This window comes from Diadema antillarum, unplaced genomic scaffold (assembly GCF_040938485.1).
Source record: "Diadema antillarum isolate AM-2024a unplaced genomic scaffold, OU_Dant_1.0 seq00000550_RagTag, whole genome shotgun sequence".
NCBI classification, from domain to species: Eukaryota; Metazoa; Echinodermata; class Echinoidea; order Diadematoida; family Diadematidae; genus Diadema; species Diadema antillarum.
In genome coordinates this window covers 1,939,835-1,963,210 of record NW_027271495.1, presented here as the reverse complement: position 1 = coordinate 1,963,210, position 23,376 = coordinate 1,939,835, and the positions used below count along the sequence as shown (strand labels likewise).

Genomic DNA, 23,376 nt, shown 5'->3' with positions numbered 1-23,376 from the left:
ATCAGTCAAAAAAATTGCATTTTCATGTTGGTTACGCCCTCTGCGCGTGAAATTGCGCGGACGGACGCGCACGCGAGAAAATGTTTGAAACGCTTAAAATTGTCTGAAACTTCGAGATTTCCCATTGGGAAGTCGTTTTGAGCCTTTTAAAATTTTGACGCGCGCGTAGGCGCGCGTAATGAAGACCTGGGTAACTAGCGTTAAAAAGTAAGATAGAGCGTGACCTGAACTTTATGTCCACCGAAAATGATGCAGAAATGACATCTAGTTATGAAGTTATGATCGATCATGTGACAAGGTCCGAAAATCACAAAATGGCGCCTAGATGACGTCATAGATATGTTACTGTCATGAAAACCTTATTGTGGCTAGATATTGTTATGAGACATGTTGACTGAAAATTTCATGTCATTCCGTAATGTCATTGTTGAGATATTGACGACACAAAATTGTCCAGAAAGAAAGAAGAATAAAAAAAAATAAAGAGAGATTTTGACAATCACAATAGGTGATACGCTGATAGCGTATCACCTAACTAGATCTGTATGCTAGATTAGATACTAATAGCTATACTAGGGCCTATTACTATTTTTAAACAAGTTAGAACTAGATAAGAACTCTAACAATTACATGGAAATGGACATGCATCATTTGCTAGATTCTAGAACCTCTAGATATCTAATGCATGCCTCTCAGTCTCAGTTCAGTCTCAGACTGTCTGTGTCAAAAAAGTGTCACAAAAACATTTTAAACATTCTTACTTGCTTTGACACCTGAGTTTGATCTCATTATCTCCACTGCCGCCGGCAAGCCAGATGGCAGAGAAGCTTGTACGTTAAAAGTAAAAATACAATGCAGCTTTGAAAATAATTATGATGAAACAAAATTGCATGAAAATGCATGTTATGATGTGCAGTACTACAGTAGTGGCTGTAATGCCAATGGTTGTGGTTTAGAACTACTTGGATGACCTGCACCTCGTCATAGAAATGCATATTTGAATCTGTATCTGTAACGTTATCTGTATGGTTTAGTCAGCAAATTGTCCAAGACGACACATCCACGCTAACTCAGTTCGGGAAACCCACTCACAAGGGGGGCCCCTCCTTATAAGTAACCCGTCCCCCTATAAGTAACCCCGTCCCCCTTATAAGTAACCCCCGGGGCACCCCTTATAAGGAGTCTCCACGCTTTTTTGCAATGCAACGCGAAAATGAAAGGACTGCGGCAATTCGCTTGATTATGTCCATAAAGCTTCACAAGTTTCCTAGTTACTCACGAAATTTGAGCAAAATCGGTTTGAGGCATCATATCTAAAAGCATGGATTTAAATGCGATGTCAAACGACCCATGCGAATGCTGAAATGCGAGCGATTACTGGCGTGAGTGTCGCCAGGCGCGGCGGCGCGGCAATGCTTGAGTGCAGAAGTAGCCACGTCTGCACTCAAGCATTGCCGCGCCGCCGCGCCTGGCGACACTCACGCCAGTAACCGCTCGCATTTCAGCATTCGCATGGGTCGTTTGACATCGCATTTAAATCCATGATTTTAGATATGATGCCTCAAACCGATTTTGCTCAAATTTCGTGAGTAACTAGGAAAGTTGTGAAGCTTTATGGACATAATCAAGCGAATTGCCGCAGTCCTTTCATTTTCGCGTTGCATTGCAAAAAAGCGTGGAGACTCCTTATAAGGGGTGCCCTGGGGGTTACTTATAAGGGGGACGGGGTTACTTATAAGGGGGACGGGTTACTTATAAGGAGGGGCCCCCCTTGTGAGTGGGTTTCCCGAACTGAACTTGTTGAGGAGCACTACGTGTGGACAGAGTGCGACCAAAAAGATACTATTGAAATTGCTTCAGATTTTGCTTGAACAGAGACAATGACGAACATTAAACTACTGCATTAGGGAGCTGGTTCCAGTCTTTAACAGTCGTATAGAAGAAGGAATCCTGGAAGACTGTAGCTCTGTGCCGTTGTTGGATGAATTTTTTTATTGTTACCTCTGCCCTGGTGTTACGTGTGTTGGGTTGAACGTAGTCATGCAGGGGGACTTTGACTACCAGTAGTTTGTTTTTCATTTTGTACAACATGCAAAGCCTGGGCTCTGATGTTTTCTCCTTGTCTGGAGTGATTCCCAGCCCAACTCGGATAATGCCCTTGTGACAGAACCCTCTTCCCTAGTGTGGGTGTTCGTGCAGAATCTGGCTGCCTGCCATTGGATTCTCTCTCTCAAGAGAGAGAGAGTTGATGGATTGCAGAGACTCCAACCCCAAGCACCTTCTGATCTGGAGATTCTCCCGCCCGAAACCCCTAGCAAACGGGAAACTCCAAGTTGATGTGTGAGAAGCGCGAAGTTCCTAGGATTCTAGATGTTCTCTGGTGCTATCTAAGGCTTATTTTTTCAACATACGATAGAAATAAGTAAGAAATCCTTTCCACCGGGAGACACAGAGCCAGGGCGGGAGAAATCAAATCTCAAACGGGAGAACGGGAGATTGTGCAAAAATGGGCTTTCGGCGGGAGATCTCCCGTCGAAAACGGGAGAGTTGGAGTCTCTGGGATTGTTTAGTTGTACTTTTCAGGGTCCCAGGCAGACGATGCATATTCGAGTATAGGTCGCACTAAAGCCAAATATCAGTCCGGGAAACCCGCTCATGAGGACCGCTCCCGTGTACGAGGACTGCCCCGCCTCATGAGGACCGCCCCCACGCCTCATGAGGCCCCCTATTCACTTCTATTCATCTCACATCTGACGTATAAATTGTCGCAACTTTGCACGGTGATTTTTTGTTACGCACACATGTCCACTATCCATGATGAAAAGAAGAAAAAATCCTATCTGTTTTTTTTTTTTAAATCGAGTTTTAATCAACCGATGCAGAGCGCCCATCAAAACACCCGTGTTTTGATGGGCAACTCACTCAGGACAACTCATTGGGTGCGATTGGTGAGAAAGTTTTGGACGCACGTGGATATCTCACGTAAAGTCCGTAATATTTCAACTTAGAGATGAGTCGACGGTGTGGGACCTTGTCAAAGGCTTTGCCTTTGGTAAAGTCTAGCAGTTCTGCATCAACCAAGTTGTTATTATTCAGTTCATTGCTGATATCATGTATGGTTAAGATACAGTAAGTTGGGTTTCAGTTGATCTCTTAGCCCTGAAGCCATGCTGATCATCCGAGAGGATATTTTGGGATTCAAGGTGTTTCATAACATGGCTATGGATAATGTGTTCCAGAACTTTACACACCACCGAGGTAAGTGAGATGGGCCGATAATTGGCGGCACATCTTCTGTTGCCCTTTTTAAAGACAGCAGTGATATTGGCCTCCTTCCATCCCTGAGGGACAATGCCAGAGTTGATCGATGACTGGAAGAGGTGTTGCAATGCCATGGCTAGCTCACATTTCGAATCACAATTCGTCACTGAAATTCTATGAAATCCCACTCACGTACAGGAAAAATGCTGAAGATTCCAATAGAATCACAAGTTCACTGATCGATACCGGAAATTTGCAGCTATTGTCGTCAAACGCGAACGATGCGGAATAGTTGTGCGCTCAGGAAGGGGCCTGCAACTCGTCACCCGCGCTCCCGTAGACAAAGCACGTAAAAGACGTGTGCGGGTGACCGTGATGCTCCCATAGACCTAGGATTCCTACACGTGAAAGATGCGAGAGGGTGGCCGTCAGTGGCGTAATGATACTTATAACAGGTATTCATGATATAAATTTCAGATTTTCGAAAAAAAACTCTTTGGTTTTCACCACAATTTGCTTAGTTGCGGTACTCCTGCCAAGTTTCAAGTGTACTGAACACAGTCCCAGGCATAAATTATTGTTCAGTGCGCTGGTAACAATTTTAAACAGGGTGACGGTATTCGGGCCCCTGGCGAGGTGCAGGCACCGCACTATACAGTTATACTAATGGTAATGTCTCAGTAAAGTATCACGGCTCAGATATCTTCATTAGCAAAATGTAGAAACTGTACTTCTATGTAAATACTTTTGTTCAGCTACCATATAGTTTCACATGGGAAGTGAATTTACCTTTAAAAGTTGCACACCTGCACCTGTCTGTAACATAAGTTTAGGTAATTTAGCAATCCTGGGTTTACTTTATTAGGGGGTAAATTATTTTAGGGTTAGGGTTAAGGTAAGGTACATATAGGCCTAGATGTACGTATGGCTGTGCTGAAGTTGGAAGAGTAAAATGATTTAACCACTAATGTAAAACCCAGGACTGCCAAAACCAGCTTGTCTTCAATGGGTTAATTTCCCAATTTGTACAAAGTTGATTACACACTAAATTAAGACCTCAAACTACCACCCCTATGCCCTACTTGTAGTGTCAGGTCTATTTGATGAGTGTGATATTTCAGTAACCTGCAGAAACGACGGGCTTGACTGGCTTGATTAGATGGATCCATGTTAAACTGCGTATTGGTAATGAGACTAGCCTGTGGCAGACTAGTTTAGGCCTTCTAACAAGTGTTAGACAGTCTAGTCTAATACATGTACAGTAGACTACTGTACGTTATTTCAAGATGTTGTCATCGTGAACACACTACGCTGTCAGTACTGTGGTCAGTAGCAATATTGCAGTACATGTACCGGTACATCTGCTTTAGTTTGACCAGTTTGGAGTTCACAATTATTAACATGAAATCATTAGAATTGAGCCTCCGGGAGTCCCCTTTGCTGTGTGCTACCATGAATTCTTATAATGATAATAATTACAGACTGTACAATTTATATTGCACCATTTCCATTAATGAATTGCTCAAGGGGCACAATGAATTTTTACTGCTAATCATGTACACCGTAGTAACAGTTACAGCAGGTCAAGAATAGAAACTTTTTCAGAGGACACATTCCAAACACTTCGTTATTTGGATGGATATTAAATTCAAAGTGTGTGTTCATAATCATATCCTCAGCACCACTGGCTACTCACATTGTGATAGCACATTTAACATTGGAGGATTATTGGCCAAAAATATCATCACTTTAGAGGTTGAGCAACTTGTACATATTGGATGCATATATTGCAAGTGCTGATGAAAAGCATTATGTACATATTGTGTGCAGTCTTAGTACATCTAGTATTCATTGTGTGCATGCTCCTTACATCAGAACAGTGCACAACTATACAGACAAGTAGAAATTGGTGAATTTGTAGTTTAGTATTGCCAACGATACATCAATCAACTGAACAAAGTACAATGTATGCATCGTCCATAAAGTCTTTCAGACTTATCAATGCTCAATATCTAATGAGGTAAATCATGTATGATTTTCACATAAAGATACTTTATTTTTGTGAAGAAGAGACTACAATTTTGCGCAGGCTAGCATAGATTACACCGCTGTTGTGGGGTACGCTACGATGTACCTGCCTAGCTGCCAGTGCAATGGGACGGCAGCTTGGACGGTAGATTAACATTGTGTCTCCCATATCCGGCCAATTCGCTTATCCAGATGAGCCCCTTTCCCGATATGGCCGGATAGTCGAGGTCGAACTGTACATGTACAGAAACATATTGTGCGACCATCAACATCGTTTCAGTTGGCACAAACAGTGTGCTGCTGTGATGTGGATGAGCTCACAACAACCTTCCGTATCTGTTGCCCAAATGAAATGCAGCGGAGCAAATAAGTCCTAGATGTAGTTTGTACTGTTTTCAGTCCAAGTTGTTATTGGTCCCCCTTGCCTCCTTTTGCCTTACTTTCCCACGAACAGCTATTTGTATTTTGTGCTGTGCTTTAATAATGACCGATACTGACACATCTGGACATACAATGGACAATGTATTGTATGCCACACTTTTTACACTGTACCTGAATTTCTAAAGATACAATGTACCACATGACAACTTTGTATTGTATCCATACAGGTAAATGCAAACTACAAGTGTATACAACAATGAAAGAGAGAGGGGCAAAGCAAGTAGAGTACAGTACACCATTTCACTTCCTGAACTACACTAGGAAGCCTTAAATTTGCATGACCAACACAATATTACTGCAGAACACAAACTACTCGTGATACTGATAGTGGTTTATCCCCTTGGCTACAAGTCCCATTTCCAAAGACAAAAATTTACACAATTTTTGTATTATACTGCAGCATCGCATACTGTGGGCCAGAACGTATTGATTGTGTGATCACACGCATGCTACATTTTCATACAACTACATTGTATGTGAGACAAAAATGATGTTGTAGGCCCTGGGCCTATCTACAATTTATTTACTTCTGTATGAAATACATGTACTGGTTTTTGTTGCTGGTATCATTCATTCATTTACACTGTGTGTATCCTGGATATATAACACATCCTATCACCCATTGTACAACATCAAGCAAATCATATTCCTTCCAGTATCATAAGAATTAACTTTGGTTTTTTTGTCTCAAGTGGTGAATGGTGAATGCAAGGGTAAGGAGTTTTTATATTGTAGCTCCTAAAACCTTGTGCTGTATACATTGTAGCAAAGGATGCATTTAAAGGACAAGTCCACCTTCACATTTAAGGATTGAGAGAATGCAGCAATATTAGTAGAACACATCAGTGAAAGTTTGAGGAAAATTGGACAATCCGTTCAAAAGTTACAAGTATCTGCGCAGTCACTGCTGGAAGAGAAGACTACTACAGTGTATGATGTCACACGCGTACAACTATATAAGGAAAATAAAAAGAGAATTGCACAAAATGTTACTTTTTTTGATAAAGTGCACAGTTCTTCGACTTGCTACTGACATATGTTAAGGGTAATATTATTCCCCCTGCCTTTTGAAAGAGAGAAGTCGAGCGTTCTTTTGTTATGCGAGAAAAATGGAAATATGTTGAATTTTCTTTATTCTTTCTTTATATCGTTGTACTCATGTCACATCACAAGCTACAGCTGTATAGTGGTCTTTTCATCCAGCCGTGACTGAGCAGAAACTTCAAAAATTCATAACTTTTTAACGGATTGTCAGATTTTGCTCAAACTCTCACTGATGTGTTCTACTATTAATATTGCTGCATTCACTCAACCCACATGTCTGTGAAGGTGAACTTGTCCTTTAACTGTACATGTAGATCCCTGCACAAGCATCGTACTTCCACTTCAATTTTATGATCATACTAAGGCCATGTTTTGCTACGCTTGTGTGATGTGTCCCGTAAACAGAAGACCAATCACTGGTAGCTGCTTTACTTGACATGTCGATGGTTCAAATAACCCAAAATTTGAAACCATCGAAACAAAACAGTTGTAAAGCTACACGTACAGTGTATATCACATGGATACATCTTTCACTTCAATGTAAAAAAACTGTTGCTCATAACAACTTGTCTCATTACATTTTTGTTTCAGTATTTGTCATTCCTTTAATAGTCACAAGAAACCTGGCAAGCAGCAGTTTGCTGCCCCTTCTTTTATTTTGGCAGCAACTACATGTACATTGTGTGCAGAGAACAGGACATACGAAGTAAAATCAGTCAAGGATTACGCTTCTTTATCTGTAAAATGCTATTATTAAAAACACACAGAAACATGCATTAGCCAATTATTGGATAAAGATTCTAAATATTGCATCAAAATTATGACCAGCAGGATCCCTCAGGATCCTGCTTGAATGAGGATCCTGCAGGATCCTGATTCAAGCAGGATCCTGAGGGATCCTGCTGGTCATAATTTTGATGCAACGCAATACATTCAAGTGCTTAACTCGATGCATAAAATTATGATTAAGTGTGTGGAAGATGTTTAAACGTTAACTTTTAACCCTAACCAGGCCGGGCTTTTTTGGGTGTTCTGTGGCCGGGAAGTGGTTGATTCAAACCCCCCCCCCCCCCCCCCCCCCGAGATCTCGGCCGTCAATCGCGCAATCACCATGAAATTTGGCACGTGCATTACCTGTGGCGTAATCTACCAAGCTATACAAAAAGAAATGGAAATTTTCGTCAAAATAATTAATTATGCTAATATATGCATAAAATCATACATTTTGCTCTAAATCAGAAATTAAAGCTCCAAGAATCCTAATTTTTGGTGAAAACATTCTTTGTAGCATTCCTAACAATGTACTTGATCAAAATCAATTTCTTATGTATTTTATTGTTTTATGAATTTCTTATGTATTTCTTTGTTTTTTCGACCTTTTGTTTTATCATTTTTTTTACACAAAATTAATGACAGAACCTATATCAAGCATAATTATGCTAAAATTGATTAGTTTCAGCCTATAAAAGTGAAAATAATCAGATCTTTATGAATATGAAGAGAAAACTCCATTTGCATAGACTTTATACACAAAATCACGTTTTTGAGCAATTTTCGATCTGACAGGCATGTATAAAACGTTATGCAGCGTCGTAACGGTATGCACGATTTTCTCGAAAATGGTGTCAAAAGATGCGCGAGACTTGAAAGTAAAAAGTCAGCGAACGGCGTGGTCAAAAAATTTCGCGCAGCGGAGAAGTTGCAAAAAATGTCGAGGGGGGGTTGATTCAACCCCCCCCCCCCCCCCGGCCTTTTTAGGGTAAATGAAGTACTACCGGTAATATTCCTTTTTTTCAGTCCTTTGGTATTATCAATACCAAAAAGATCTGAAAAAAATAGATTGAAAAGGTTTGTTCTGTACTCCTGTAAAACATGATATATTCGCAGCATGACATTTTTGTGAATTGGAGCCGATGGCCTTTTTTGCGGCATGAAATTTTCGGGAATTTCCACTGGCGTTCAATGCATATAGTGTAGACAAGAACTTTTGCGTGCATTTTGATTTCGCGAATCTTGGTGCTCGCGAAATTCGCGAAATAAAAAATGCATGCGAACATTTCTCGTTTTACAGTATATTACCAGCAAGATGGACACATGAATTCAAAATTTCCTCTGAAAAACTGCTAAAAATTGCTAGAGTAAAAGATTTCTTCTTTGATCTCCATATTTAAACTGTATCAAAGAGTAGCTTGGAGCATGGAACATCAAAGCTAGTGAAATACTATTTATCGTGCTGTAGAACTATAGGCATAAATTTGCACTAATTGCGGAGGGATTCCACTCCTTCTCTGTAACACCTCCTTGGTTATTCCAACATTTTGTACATGATCTCTTGAAGTACATCGTACTTTATTATCAAGTACAGTGTACATACATGTGTGGGAAGGACTTACATGTTAGCTGTGTTTACACCTGAATTCCTGCAGGGTTTGTGACGCAGAAGTTTTCTCCACACTTGTTTTGACAGATTCTCTGAGTTTGACAGCGAGAAGTTTTGTGGACAACCTTGGCAGCCATGACTGAACCTTCTGCTCCACCTAGCTACATGGATGCTACTTCAGACAAGGCCTACCCTCCAGGGGTACAGCCCACGGCCCCTTACCCTGCTCCAGGGGCACCTTACCAGGTACAGTACCTGTATGTACAATAGTACCACAGTACATGTATAACTTCTTCTGACCGATCCAACACTGTCATAAGGAGCAATCTTCAGAAAGATAAACATTTTTGTATGAATTATACATTTGATCATTGAAGTGCCAAGATCAGCAGGGTAGATAGCCTCAGAGCATACTACACATGGTGAGATGTTACTTTGCACACATTTTGTATTAAAAGTTCATCACTTCTTATGATTGTTTGCTTTGAAATACCATGTATAACTTTGCACTGTTGTATAAGTGTTTGGGATAGAGTGGTTGGCCGGAATTCACGAAGGTGGTACAATTGAAACTATGGTTTGAACCATGGACAATTTGTATGGAGTGCCAAGTGTTGCATGGCCTATTTCGTTACGAAGTCGGTCATTTCATCGACGAAATGATCATTTCGTAATGAAATAATAATAATAATGATAATAATAATAATAATAATAATAACAACAATAATAATGATAATAATAATAATAATAATAATAATAATAATAATAATAATAATAATGATAATGATAATAAACCATATAATGTATAGCACATATCACTAAATTAGATTAATGTCTCTATGCACATTGAAGGAAGGAACTAATAGAAATTGAGAAAATAGACATGAGAGAGAGAGAGGAGGCAAAACAAGATGAAAAGTGACAGAGCTGTGACAAACATTGTTAACGAAATGAACATTTTGTCGACGGAATGATCATTTCGTCGATGAAATGGCTGATTTCGTAATGAAATAGGCCATGCGACACTTGGCGCTCCATACAAATTGTCCGTGATTTAAACCATGGTTTCAATTGTACCACCTTCGTGAATTTGGGCTGTTGAGTTTTACTGCAAGTCACTGATCAGCTACAGGTTGTCATATTGTTAATGAGACATGGTGCTCCAGCACACCATATGTGACCCCGCATCACAAAACCAACAAAAAGTCGCCAGAGGTGGATTTTTAGTAAAGGGCACATATAAAAGAGCAGATACTAAAGCTTTAAAATGATGTATGATTCAATTCAAATAGACTTTTCTAACCTATCTAAAATACTGGAAAGAAAGCAAACACTCTGGAAAAGCATGAACTGAGAAAAGAGGCTCTGAAGTATTAAAACGGTCTATTGCTGGCTGTGCGATGAATGAGACAATAAAACAAAAGATGTAAACCACAGTAGCAAAATCAATGAAGGGATTATCAGATTAAGCTGAAATTGAGCATGCTCTATAAACACATTCAGCCCATGTCTAATGCCAACTTTCAAGGTGGTAGCACTATCTTTTCAAAAGTTATTAGAGCTGAAAGTGAAGAGCTTGCAAAGGATTTTAAAGAAATTGAAAGGGACCTCTAAAGACGTACCTAATTGCACTACTCTACAAAAAAGGGGTTGTAGAAAAACTGCTGAAAACACACTTTCCAATTGATTCATTTTATGACCCCAAATTTGAAAACAATGTAGACAAAGAATACATGTAGCTCTTTCAGAAAATCTGAAAAACTCAAGATTGACTTGGTTGACCTACATATTTCACCTTTTTGGTGTCCTCACGTAAAATCAGGGGGTCCCACTTTTTGTTTGTTTTGTGATGCACGGTCACTTATGGCATGTGCTGAAAAACAAAAAAGTAGTTTTCTATGGTCTGCAGAAAACATAACAAATCTAAGAAGTTGCAGCGATTGTCAGTATCACGCTCAAACACTGTCTGTAGTGCTCCTTTGTACACTTTAATACAAACTTGTACAATGTATGTGATGTTTTATAATGCAATAGATAATTGCATTTTTTCAATGCACTGGTGTTTGGTTTGTTCCTACATGCACATACATGTAAGTACATCAGTGAAAGGGTTAGGTGAGCATGTTAACTTTCGAGAATGAAGAATGGTTGCTTTTAAACCCCTTTTAGACTAGTCCCAAGTATACTCGGGCAGGTGTCTATGGGAAATGGGAAGTGTTCTTGCAGTGTTCTGCACCTCACAGAGTTTGTCTTCATGTACAATGTATGTAACTGAAGATTTTTTAAATCATAGTTATGAGTATACATTTATAAGTACCCCACATATTGTACCCGATTAGTATGCCAGCACAAGGGACGTGTGTACTACATTGTACATATTATGTAGATATAGTACCAGCAAGATTGCTTCAATAACAGCTTTTTATCATCCTCAGATACACTATATTGCAGGTTACAAAACTACAAGCTGATCTGATAGAAAGGTGGCCATGTGTAAATCTTCCATGAATGACCTGTTGCATTATTATCAGACAGTACTCCAATCTATTTCCCATGACCTAACCAGCAATTGCAGGCATTTGATTCTTATAGCTTACATTGCTTAAAGTTGTTCCTGCTCTGATAAAAAACAAAAACAGAAACAGCAGCAACAAAGTTGATACCACTGACTAATTTCTTTGTTAGCAGTTCTTGATTTTGCAAGAATTCCCATCCATTTCATCAAGATTGTTTTTATTTTTGTTTTGTTTTATAGGTAAAATTAGCCAGATATTACTGTAGTGTGGGTAAGGTCAACTCATTGAGACTATAAAGGAAATGTTGTCTCTCAAATTCATAACCTTTTCCTTCCCATGCTACCCCCCCCCCCCAAGAAAAAAACAATAAAATGTGAATGGCACAAACAAAATAAAAAAGTTCAACTACTTCATTACATCAAATGTGGTATGTAGGCAATCTTCTTGGGTAGACTTGTAAATTCAATACATTTGAAGTTGTCTTCAAGCTATAGTCAGTATTGATAGAGAAAAAATACATGTAAGCCTACAGGTAGTCACACAGCAGACTTAGATCTACACGTGGAATCTGCAAAGTATGCATTAGACCAGCTTATGACCAATTAATGTTACTTGGTCAATAACCTGTTCCAAGAATATATGTGACACACCCTCCCACTGTCACTAACGAGTGCCTGGTGCCACCAGGCAGCAGTGCAAGCCAGTTCATGCACAGTCGACGTAAGCGTAACACATACACAGATTATGCAGATATCATTTGAAATCATCTATTAAAAGGGCTGAAAGCGGAATTGATATTAAACAATTTGATCAAGTCAAGTTTCACATGCTGCTTTACTGTTGTGGCTAGAGCTGTGCAACTAACAATACCTTTCACAGGCATTGCTGTCATATGTGTAGGGTTATTGCAACTTTAGGATAAAATGTGACCCGCTACAACAAAATGGTCCTAAAGTCGCGCACAGGTCGAAGCCGTGAAAATCGAGTTTGAAGTCAGAGCATCAAAATTGGTCAAAACTTATGATTTTCTGAATTTGACATATTATTAGAGTCTGACATGTCTTCTATCATCTGTCGAAATTTTGAAGCAAAATGATGGAAGGAAAGACTAAACAATAACGTTTTTCTAGGCCATGTTTTTTTGGCGTTTCAACGAAGCAGAAACTGGTTCGAACATTTGGATTTAGTGCCACACATAGGCTCCGCCCCTAACAACGACCAGAGTGATCTCATTGGTCAGTTTGCTGCTTGCCGCTAACCGAAGCGTGAAGCTCGCACACTGCCAGTCGACTGATGCGTGCTGGCGGGTTGCGCTATGCCCAGCCACTTCTCCTGGCCTCCTGGTCACTGATTGGTCGGTGAGGAGACTGTCGACGCTGTGTTTGAATGAACATTTCGGGGGTTGCTAGGGCTTACCTTCTATTGTCCGGAAGTGAATGCTGACTTGCGTGTCCCTTGATCGTGATTTCGTTGCAAGGAGAACTTTTGGGGCGCTTTTCTCGAAACAGTGATTTCCCAGACGTCTCGACATGCTCTTTTTTAAACATCGATATCTCCGCAGCCGATTATTTTTCATAAGATGTGTTATATATCAATTTAAAGCAGAAATATTACTGAATTGTGTCATGCAATTTTCAAATAATCGACCTTGCCCGACTTTAGGATCATTTTGTTGTAGCGGGTCACAAATACAAATCTCTCCCTCTGAAACATATCTTGTACAGTACATGTAGCCCTGATCCTGTTCTTAGACTTCGTTTCTTATATGTACTGTCCTATGTGGCACATAACTGGGTGTAATTAAATGATATTAACTTTGTGTTCTTTGCCTTTTACCAGGCTGGATATCCACCACCTGCTGGTCAACCCTACCCTCCGACAGCTGCCCAGCCCTATCCCCCTCCTGCAGGATCCCAGGCCTACCCCCCTGCAGGATCTCAGGCCTACCCACCACCTGCCAACCAGCCCTACCCACCAACCCAGCCTGGCTATCAGGGAGTGCCAGCAGCTGCCCCGCCCCCTTCATCTTACGGTGAGTCGTAGATTAGTCACCAGAATGACTCACTCCTGTACACAGTCCTCTAAAGGCACAAGTAGTAAAGTCAGTGCTTTGAGACCGGAGAGTCTCTATTAACCCGTTGAGGACGAGTCCCGAGTATACTCGGGCAGGTGTCTATGGGAAATGCGTTTTGTAGCAAAGTCAGTGCGTCCTCAACGGGTTAAACAGCCGTTAATCCTTCATATGTGCTGACCATTCACGTGCTACTTGCATAGCAAGCATTGGCTCATTTATCCTCCCACAACTTGCCCTTGCTATGGAAGTAGACAAACGTCTCATGTGTAAACAATGCCACAGGCTCACATGAAGACCTGGCTGCGCAGCATACAAAATTAGGATTTTACAAAGTTGCATTGATAGTGACTTACATAACATTTGCATGTGTCAGCAAAGAGCAAGAGAAAGAGTGAGAGAATGAAGAAATAATCAGATGTGTTGATCAGGTAGCAAGACATACATGACAATATACTACAATGAAAATACAAACCTTTGAATATATGATTCTGTGTTAGACTGAAGGGGTAAATTCTCCATCATTAAATTTTATGGCTCTGCCCCAAGTGTGCAGCAGGCATTATGTTCTCGGGTTTACTGTCTGTCCGTCCACCCAGATGACATGAATCTTGAGTTAAGCAGTGCTGTCAAGAGTATTTTTGTCTTTATATGTAGTACATGCTGTACCTGGCCCTAGTATGCTGTGTATGAAGTGTAGAGGTACAGATTTGATATTGTGCAAAATCAAACGACCGTTTTCAAAATCAAAGTCTACACTATCAGGTCACAAAAATTAGTCTGAAATATTATTTTCTGATTATAGATTTTATCTGGTATTAAGCCCAAAGATTGTGTTATGATTTGGTTTAATGGATAAAACTTACCGTAATAAGAAAATACAACTAACTGTGTTTTGTTTGTAGAGAGAGGCTCTATAGGCTAGTGCTTGGTAAATGGTCAATTTCAGTGAACTTGATGAAAACGTGTGAAAGGCCATGTTCTCATGGCACATTTATATACAGTATGATGAAAGCATGAGAAGAGGAGGCATTGCAATGGATTGCACATGGCAGACAAATATCTTGAGTTTCTTCTGATGCATTCAGTGAGCAGTGCTGCAGTACTAGAGTACACATACACCGTACCATAGTGTAGACATTGTGAGCATTCAAAAATTGAAACTAACGAACATTTTGGGGGTTAAACAACATTGAAAGTCTGCACTCCATTTGAATACTGCTCGGTGTTTATAAGAGAAAGATCCATACTAGTTATGACAGACAGTAGCTTGGCTGTATTCATTAATGAATACATGCACTTGACAACACGACTGACAAATGTTACCCTCACTGGCAGACACAACTATCATGCCATCTTTCCTAATAGGGACAACTGCTGCAGCAGCTGCACAAAAGGAAGCAAGTCGGAATGAATTTCCTAACTTACATACTTACAGTGCTCCCATGTAGCCCACTCATGCTTACACATCATTTTATTTTTCCTCTCTCTCTCTTGTGTTTACACATTCAATCTGAAAGTGTTGTGAATGGCCGACATGGTTTAAGTGCGATGAAACACCGAAGGAACCCACTGGGAAAGATGGAGAGAATTAAAATGGAGGGGGGGGGGGGGGGGGGAATATACACTGTACACATTTACATACCGTACATCATACATGTATAATCCCTCTTTCCTAGTTCAGCCTGAATGAAGTCATGTAGAATTTTGACAAATATGATGTGAAAGCTATATATCGTCAAAAGTGATTAGGGGCTGCATATCACACAATCACATGCTTTTGAAACAAACCAAAAAAAAAAAGTCTCTGCTCATTTATAACCTATTCAATATTTCTTTCCGAGTGTGTGTTTAGACACCATGTAGTGTTACAAACTTTCTTTTTTAAACTTTCAGCAGCTCAGCTCATGCAATTTGTGACTTTGTTTCAATGTCTGTATATTTAGGAACCAGTGCTCCCACCAGTGGAGGAGGACATAGCGATGAAGAGACAGGATTCGAGGGAGGGCGTGGCTTTAACAACAAGAGCATCCGTGCTGCATTTATCAAGAAAGTAAGTGGAGTGGGTTCATTAACAGGCAAAGGTTTGAACTTACAGGAGTCATTCATGTCTTTTACAATTCTAGTACATAGTACAGTGGTTCCTGTTTTAAAATCAGGAGACGAGTCTGTCTCACATTTAACCGTAAGCTGCTAAAGGCCATTTCAGTGGCCCTAGGCTACATTTTGTGTCTTTTTGTTATCAAAAACAGGTATTTAAGTGTAAACCCATGTTATATACTCAAACACATATAATTTTTCCATCCAAAGCAGAAAAATTTAAGTTTTATCCTAAAAAGACATGTTTCAGCTAAAAATGATGTCAACAGGCACAAAGTACCACAGAAAATCATGATATGGGACTACACAGGCATTAATGACATGACTCACAATTGTTATGCAAATATCTCAGCAGTGGAAAGAGATAAAAACCTGAAATTTCTGTTTTGGTGTCCTAAGATATCAGTGTACAAAATTAGATAGAAAATTTTGATTTAATACAATCTCGGAAAGGTTAAAAGATATTGTAAATTTTGATATTCTTTACAAGAATTATAGTATTTTTCAATATGAAAATTTGTGTTTGGCATAAGATATGAAAATGATATTTGAAATTTGATAAAAGGAACTTTAGTCTTAAATAGTTAACCCACTAATTTATTTGATAAAGATTACTGTTGAAATGGCTCAGATACTCAAAATGGAGCAATCCTGATAAAAGATGGCACCCACCTTTTATTACGATTGCTTTGTTTTTCTTTATACATTGTTTTTGGATGTCTCAGCCATTCCAAAGCTAATTTTCATTCAATATACAAAGTTTGTACTTTGAATTCCGCTGAGAACGGTATGTTTTACACATTAAAATGGTTTCTTTCCAGTGTATTATTCACTACATGATATATACAGTCTGTATTGTGCAGACACAACGTGAAGCAGTGAAGATAAAGTGTGGGGGGGGGGGGGGGGAAAGCTCTGGAAAAGAACTGCACCCTCATTGCAGTTCTTTCCATGATCCTATTGACCGATTCGGGTTCGTTGAGGGCAGCAGACATTTCATGGCACTGGGCGCAGCCATAGTGGGTGTCTTAGCCGACCCCCCTGCTCTCCCCCACCCCGGGCAACATGTTTATCACGCACTTGTAACAAAGGTTCGCGCACTCAGTACGAGACGCCCATTGGCTAAAGCAGTTTTTCATTCTGCGCGCGTGCTTATGTAGGGAGAGGGGTGGGGAGTGGGAAGGGGGGATCGGCTAAGACACCGAGTAATGGCGCTGCCCATGCCAAAAATACACATAGCGCGTCACAGAATCGACCAATAGCAATTTGAGTAAGAGTGACCATGTCTAAGGACAACTTTTTGTTGGTTTTGTGATGCAGGGTCACATATTGCATACGATATATCTGTTATCTATAAGAAATATGAGTACCAGTACATACGATAGCTTCGCTGTGAAGATTCAGAAAAAATATGTTATGGAGTTTTAGACAACTGAATTGTGACAATATGTGGTATCAGTTTCAGCAAATTATTGCTAATTTGGTTCTTTTGATAAATAAGGTATCGTGTGACTGTTGAAAGGTAAGAATTTTTTAAATGCTTGCGAATTTTCAGGATTTATACTCATATGATGCAATATTTGATACCCTGTGGTACCAAATGAAAATTTGCCATTTTGTTGAATTATTATTTCTTTGTCATCTTTGTTCCCTGGGTTACCAAAAATGTGTAAAAATTATTTTTCATACTATTTTGCACAAAATTGTTTTTCTTGTTTGTGATTATGCAACAATAAATGCATGCTAATAATAACTTTTTTTTCACATTTACATGCTATGTTGTAATCCTCACTGTTTAAAAGTTGACATGGAGGAATATCAGCATTTGGATTTATAACGACGCTGATTAACAACTGTATGCCGGCGCTGATGATGAGAATATAGTCGCCATGACAACATTGCACAAATGTATGATAATGGACAAGAGATGGTGCTACACAACGCCGTACTCCAGTGTACGGTGTGCCGAATCATATTAAGAGAAGTTCGACGTGAAAGAGAGATTGACAACAGTTAATAATAGGCACTTTTTGATTTGCACGTTGATGCCAGCGTCACTGTGCTATGACTTCTTTTTACGTACTGCGCATGCGTGAGTGTCGACCCCTCGCTCACCACCCAATTTTTAAACGGGTTTGTTGCGGTTATCACCGTCCGCCCATATTCACTTGCATTGCATTCAGGCCGCCTTGTCTATGACGTCATACTCCTCTCGCGATAAACAAAATTGCACAAAAGATCATAATGACTGTCGGCAAATAAGTGCTCAGTTCACCTGTTTTCCTATTAATTACATGAAAGTTTATGATCTTGATACGTCACAGCAGCACTGCTGACATACGATGTACAAACTACAGCCTTGGGTACCTTGTTTATTTGCCCGCTTTCACTGTCCTGCAATTTGTAATTGCATACCATATTCCCACACATATATGTAATGCTGTACGCAATCACATTTCGGTGCTTGGCCTGGTGCAGTTCATTGTACTTTGCAGCCTTATCAGGCAAACATCATAAAATCCACATAATTCATCCCAGGATACTTATTCATCATCTAGTCAAAGGTGCAATCAATATTAAAAGTTTAAAAAAAAAAGAAGCAAGTCACAAATTCCACATATATACATACGTATTGTATTATGCACCCACGGCACATGTAGCCTACTGCGAGTCAGCATTATTGTTTTTCACTGTGATGATGTCATCATATTGAAAAATTTGATGAGATGCAAAGCATCAAAATTTGCCAAAATTGTGTGTTATGTCTGTGGGAGGTGACTTTTTTCCCCATTCATGCATTGATTTGACAATATTCTGGAATGTGTATCTGGACGAAACCATTCCTGATTTATCTTTCACATACAAGCTTACGTTCTACACACTTTGCTCGTTGAGACATATCGATGGCTCAATGGTTAAAGGCGCTGTCACTGGCGCCAGAGACTTAAGTTTGCACACATGCAGGTTCGAACCCCACAGGATGAAGAACCAAAATACCTCTTTTCTTTTACTTTTTAGCTCACCTGAGCCAAAGGCTCAAGTGAGCTATTGCGATCGCCCTTCGTCCGGCGTCCGTCGTGCGTCGTGCGTCGTGCGTCGTGCGTCGTCCGTCGTCCGTCGTCCGTCGTGCGTCGTGCGTAAACTTTTTACATTTTCATCTTCTTCTTGAAAACCCCAAGACCGATTTTCATCAAACTTAGCAGGTAGCATCCCTAGGGGGTTAGGAACTCAATTTGTTAAAATGGGCACCATGCCCCACCCAGGGGGCCCCCAGGGGGGCCCAAACCCCCCAAAATTAAGGAATCTGTAAAAATCTTCTTCTCTAGAACCAGAAGTGATAGAGCTAAGTTAATACTATGAGTTAGTACATTGATGACTGTAGTTTCAAGTTTGTTCATGGCAGAATCAGGGGTGCCCCCCTTGGGACCCACGGGAGGGGGTGGGGAGGGGTTCTAATGGGGCCTAAATTGTACATTTTCATCTTCTTCTTAAGAACCCCATGACCCATTTTCACCAAACTTGGCAGGTAGCATCCCTAGGGGGTTAGGAACTCAATTTGTTAAAATGGGCACCATGCCCCACCCAGGGGGCCCCCAGGGGGCCCAAACCCCCCAAAATTAAGGAATCTGTAAAAATCTTCTTCTCTAGAACCAGAAGTGATAGAGCTAAGTTAATACTATGAGTTAGTACATTAATGACTGTAGTTTCAAGTTTGTTCATGGCAGAATCAGGGGTGCCCCCCTTGGGACCCAGGGGAGGGGAGTGAGGAGGGTCCTAATGGGGCCTAAATTGTACATTTTTATCTTCTTCTTGAGAACCCCATGACCCATTTTCACCAAACTTGGCAGGTAGCATCCCTGAGGGGTTAGGATCTCAATTTGTTAAAATGGGCACCATGCCCCACCCAGGGGGCCCCAGGGGGTCCCACACCCCCAAAATGAAGGAATCTTTAAAGATCTTCTCTAGAGTCAGAAGTTATAGAGCTAAGATAATACTATTAGTGAGTACATTAATGACTGTAGTTTCAAGTTTGTTCATAGGAGATCCAGGGGTGCCCCTCTTGGGAGCAGGGGTGGGGGGGGGGGGGGTGGTTGGGAAGGTCCAAATGGGGGCCTGAATTGTACATTTTCATCTTCTTCCTTAAAACCTCATGATGGATTTTCGTCAAACTTGGCAAGTAGCATCCCTAGGGGGTCAGGATCTCAATTTATCAAAATGGGCACCATGCCCCACCCAGAGGGCCCCAGGGGGCCCCAATCCCCCCAAATTAAGGAGTCTTTAAAAATTTGCCCTTATTGTATATTTTCATCTTCTACTTTAGAATGCCTGGTCAAATTTTGGTAGAGCTGTGAATAATTTAGATTAGTGACTGCATGAAAGGTGAACTTGCGATACTCAGGTGAGCGCTAGACCCGCGGGTCTCTTGTTTTTTAATGGAGGTAATTTCACTTTCACTTTTTGACAGAATTTTGATCTGAATTTGATCTGAATTACTGTAATGTACAAAGAACTCAACTTGACAAATGTATCTCAATTCAACTTCAATTTGCTATATATTACATCCTTTTCTTTGTCGATCAGGTGTGACCGACATTTGATGACCCCCCAGCGTATCACCTAACTCGTCTTAAAGTGACGAGTTTCATACCTCATTTATGTTTGATGTTGCAGTGTGAACATGTAAGGTGTAAAGAGCAAAGACAAAGACACCACATCACAGTCGCGAGCTATTGATTGAAGACTTGGTTATTTAATAAATACCAGTTTGTAGAGATTGCTTTAGCAGAGACTCCAACCCCAATCACCTTCTGATCTGGAGATTCTCCCGCCCGAAACCCCTAGCAAACGGGAGACTCCAAGTTGATGTGTGCGAAGCGCAAAATTCCTAGGGTTCTACATGTTTTCTGGTGCTATCTAAGGCTTATTTTTTCAACATACGATAGCAATAAGTAAGAAATCCTTTCCACCGGGAGACACAGAGCCAGGGCGGGAGAAATCAAAATCTCAAGCGGGAGAACGGGAGATTTTGCAAAAATGGACTTTCGGCGGGAGATCTCCCGTCGAAAACGGGAGAGTTGGAGTCTCTGCTTTAGTAGTAGCCATACATCACAGGAGTCTCTCTCACCCCCTTCTTTGTAGTAAAGAAAAAAAAAATGTTTTTGTGTGGTATATCCTCTGGAGGTCCTGTTTCATTGTAGCAAGGGGGAATCTAAACAAAGTACTAATCAATCTACACCTACACAACTTGGAGATACATGATTTTCTCATCTTTCGTTTTGGTTGCAGGTGTATTTCATCCTGTTCATACAGTTGACCATCACGTTTGGGATTGTGTGCATCTTTTACTACGTGTGAGTATTATTTTAAGGATGGGCCTCGGTCACTTTTGACATTGTTGTGCCCGTGACGGAAAAAAAAGAGGCTCAAACAGCAGGAAAAAAGAGACCTCAGTCATTTTGGCTCTTCTGTATTGCATACATGTGTACCTGCACCCCAAAGGGAGCCATGTCAGTATCATATCTTATGTTATATACCTCATATATAGAATCCTCTCATCTGATTGGTTAAAAGTGGAGTCATGAAAATAGCTGTGGCCCATTTTTGATTTACTGTGCCCGGGGCCGGGGCACAGTAAATCAACTGTGCCCTGTAAATAGGTTTGGAGACAGTCGCGACCCCGTACACATAGATCGCTCATATGTACGCACCAATGATATGACCGCCGCACATTTGATCAGCGTGCTGTAAAAGAGACTAGCGGTCACAGGTCGCGATGAATTTGACTTTTCATTCGCGTTCGCAGACTATCGACCTTCGTGATCGCCAGTTCACGGTAGTAGCGCATTTGTTTACAGACTGTCAAAATAGTGAGAACGTGGCTGAAAATCAGAGATTTCACCTAGTGGATGATGAGGAACTCAAAGCAGTAATGGATGCCACTGCTAGCAAGAGTACTATGCAACAAGAGAAGTTCGCGGTGAAGGTGTTTGAAGATTACTTGAAGCTTACTGGTATGGATTTGGCAATGGTAGTTGCACTGCCAAATTCTGACCTGGATGATATCATCGGGAAGTTCTATTGTGGCGCACGTCAACAGAATGGTGAATTGTACTGCAAAGAGACCATGCAGGCAATCCGTTTTGGGCTCAGTTCAGGTAACCTTTTAACCAATCAGATAAGAAGAATCTATATTTTCGGTATATAAAAACAAATAATGACAGCTTGACATTTGGGGCACAGTTAAAATTATGTACTGTTGTAGGCCCTCGGTGATGTAAAAAACGTAACTATGCCCTCAGCTTCGCTTCGGGCATAGTTCTGGTTTTCACATCACCTCGGGCCCATAATTTTAACTGTGCCCCTCATAGCAGTCAATATTTGTATATTATATTATTATGTTCCTTTTTTTTTTTTCATGTGTAGGCAGCAGAACAGGATATATATCCTACTTGATGCATTAACCCTTTCTGTGCTAGGGACTTTGGACAGTGTCCATAATGCTACATGGAGTTTTCTGTGCTAACAGCACTCAGAGCACACAAGGGATCACTAGTAATGAAACTCAACAGACTACAATGGAATATGTGGTTGACAGTTTTGCGGAAGTGTATAAAAATGAACATGACTTTACACTTTGGATGCATCTGTGGATTCTCCCCAGAAGCACCACTTGACCAGTAATGATGCCATGTAGCACTTGAGTGAGAGGTTTAATATAAACACAGAATATGCATTCATATCAATTGGACTTATATTACAGCAGATTGACTTCCATTCTGCATTTCCATACATGAACAGTAAACGCAAATTGTTAGCACCAGTCACATGAGGGATCGTAGAAGGAGAAGTCGTTAGCTGCAAATATAACAAAAGATGACCACATGTGTACCATGCATGTTTGGTTAGATAATGCTTTTCTTGCATTGTACCAGTGTAAGAAGTATAGATTTATTGAAGTGCTTCAATTAACAGAAACCTCAAATATCATATTCTGTCAAGTTGTTTTTTATCTTATGTATTTGAGCAATTAACTCATACAGTGTGGCCAGACGGGGTAGAAAACTTGAGGACCAAATAAGCATACTACTGCACTGCAAGTCTAATGCACATTCAGCTCATTCCTACAGTGGTTTCATTCACTTGCCGTGAATGTTGTGACGCTTATTTGGTTGTCATGCTTATTTGGTTGTCATGTTATAGCAGCCAAGCTGTTTTAAAATTTTCAAGCTCAGTGACTGGTGTAAAGTGCTGTGTACTATGGGAATCCAGTTCACAGTGTCATTCTGTCCTCTCTTTTGTGCCTCCTCTCAATCATAAAGGTAACTTCTGCCTATTTTTTTATTTTTCTCCCCACTTCCTCTGTTCATACTTGCAGTGATCCTGTGCGGATATTTGTCCAGAGCAACAGTTGGCTCTACTGGTGTTCTTAGTAAGTTATCCAATTCTGTATGTATCTTCTGCTAATACCATTTCTGTGTCTGCACATCTGTTTTGTTTTGGAAGTGACCATATAACGATCCAGGTATAACAAGACA

The 23,376-nt window shown here is 40.5% G+C and overlaps 1 protein-coding gene across 2 annotated transcripts in view; it reads left to right on the top strand.

Moving 5' to 3' along the window:
* Positions 1-23,376, top strand: part of LOC139734846 (protein lifeguard 2-like) — a 34,000-nt gene that overhangs the window by 1,908 nt on the left and 8,716 nt on the right. For both annotated transcript variants that reach the window (XM_071645631.1, XM_071645630.1), the window contains exons 2-6: positions 9,242-9,400; positions 13,510-13,702; positions 15,688-15,794; positions 21,128-21,192; positions 23,217-23,270. In XM_071645631.1, coding sequence (XP_071501732.1) covers positions 9,290-9,400; positions 13,510-13,702; positions 15,688-15,794; positions 21,128-21,192; positions 23,217-23,270 — 530 coding nt within the window. In that variant the 5' untranslated portion in view covers positions 9,242-9,289. The remainder of the gene's footprint in view (positions 1-9,241; positions 9,401-13,509; positions 13,703-15,687; positions 15,795-21,127; positions 21,193-23,216; positions 23,271-23,376) is intronic.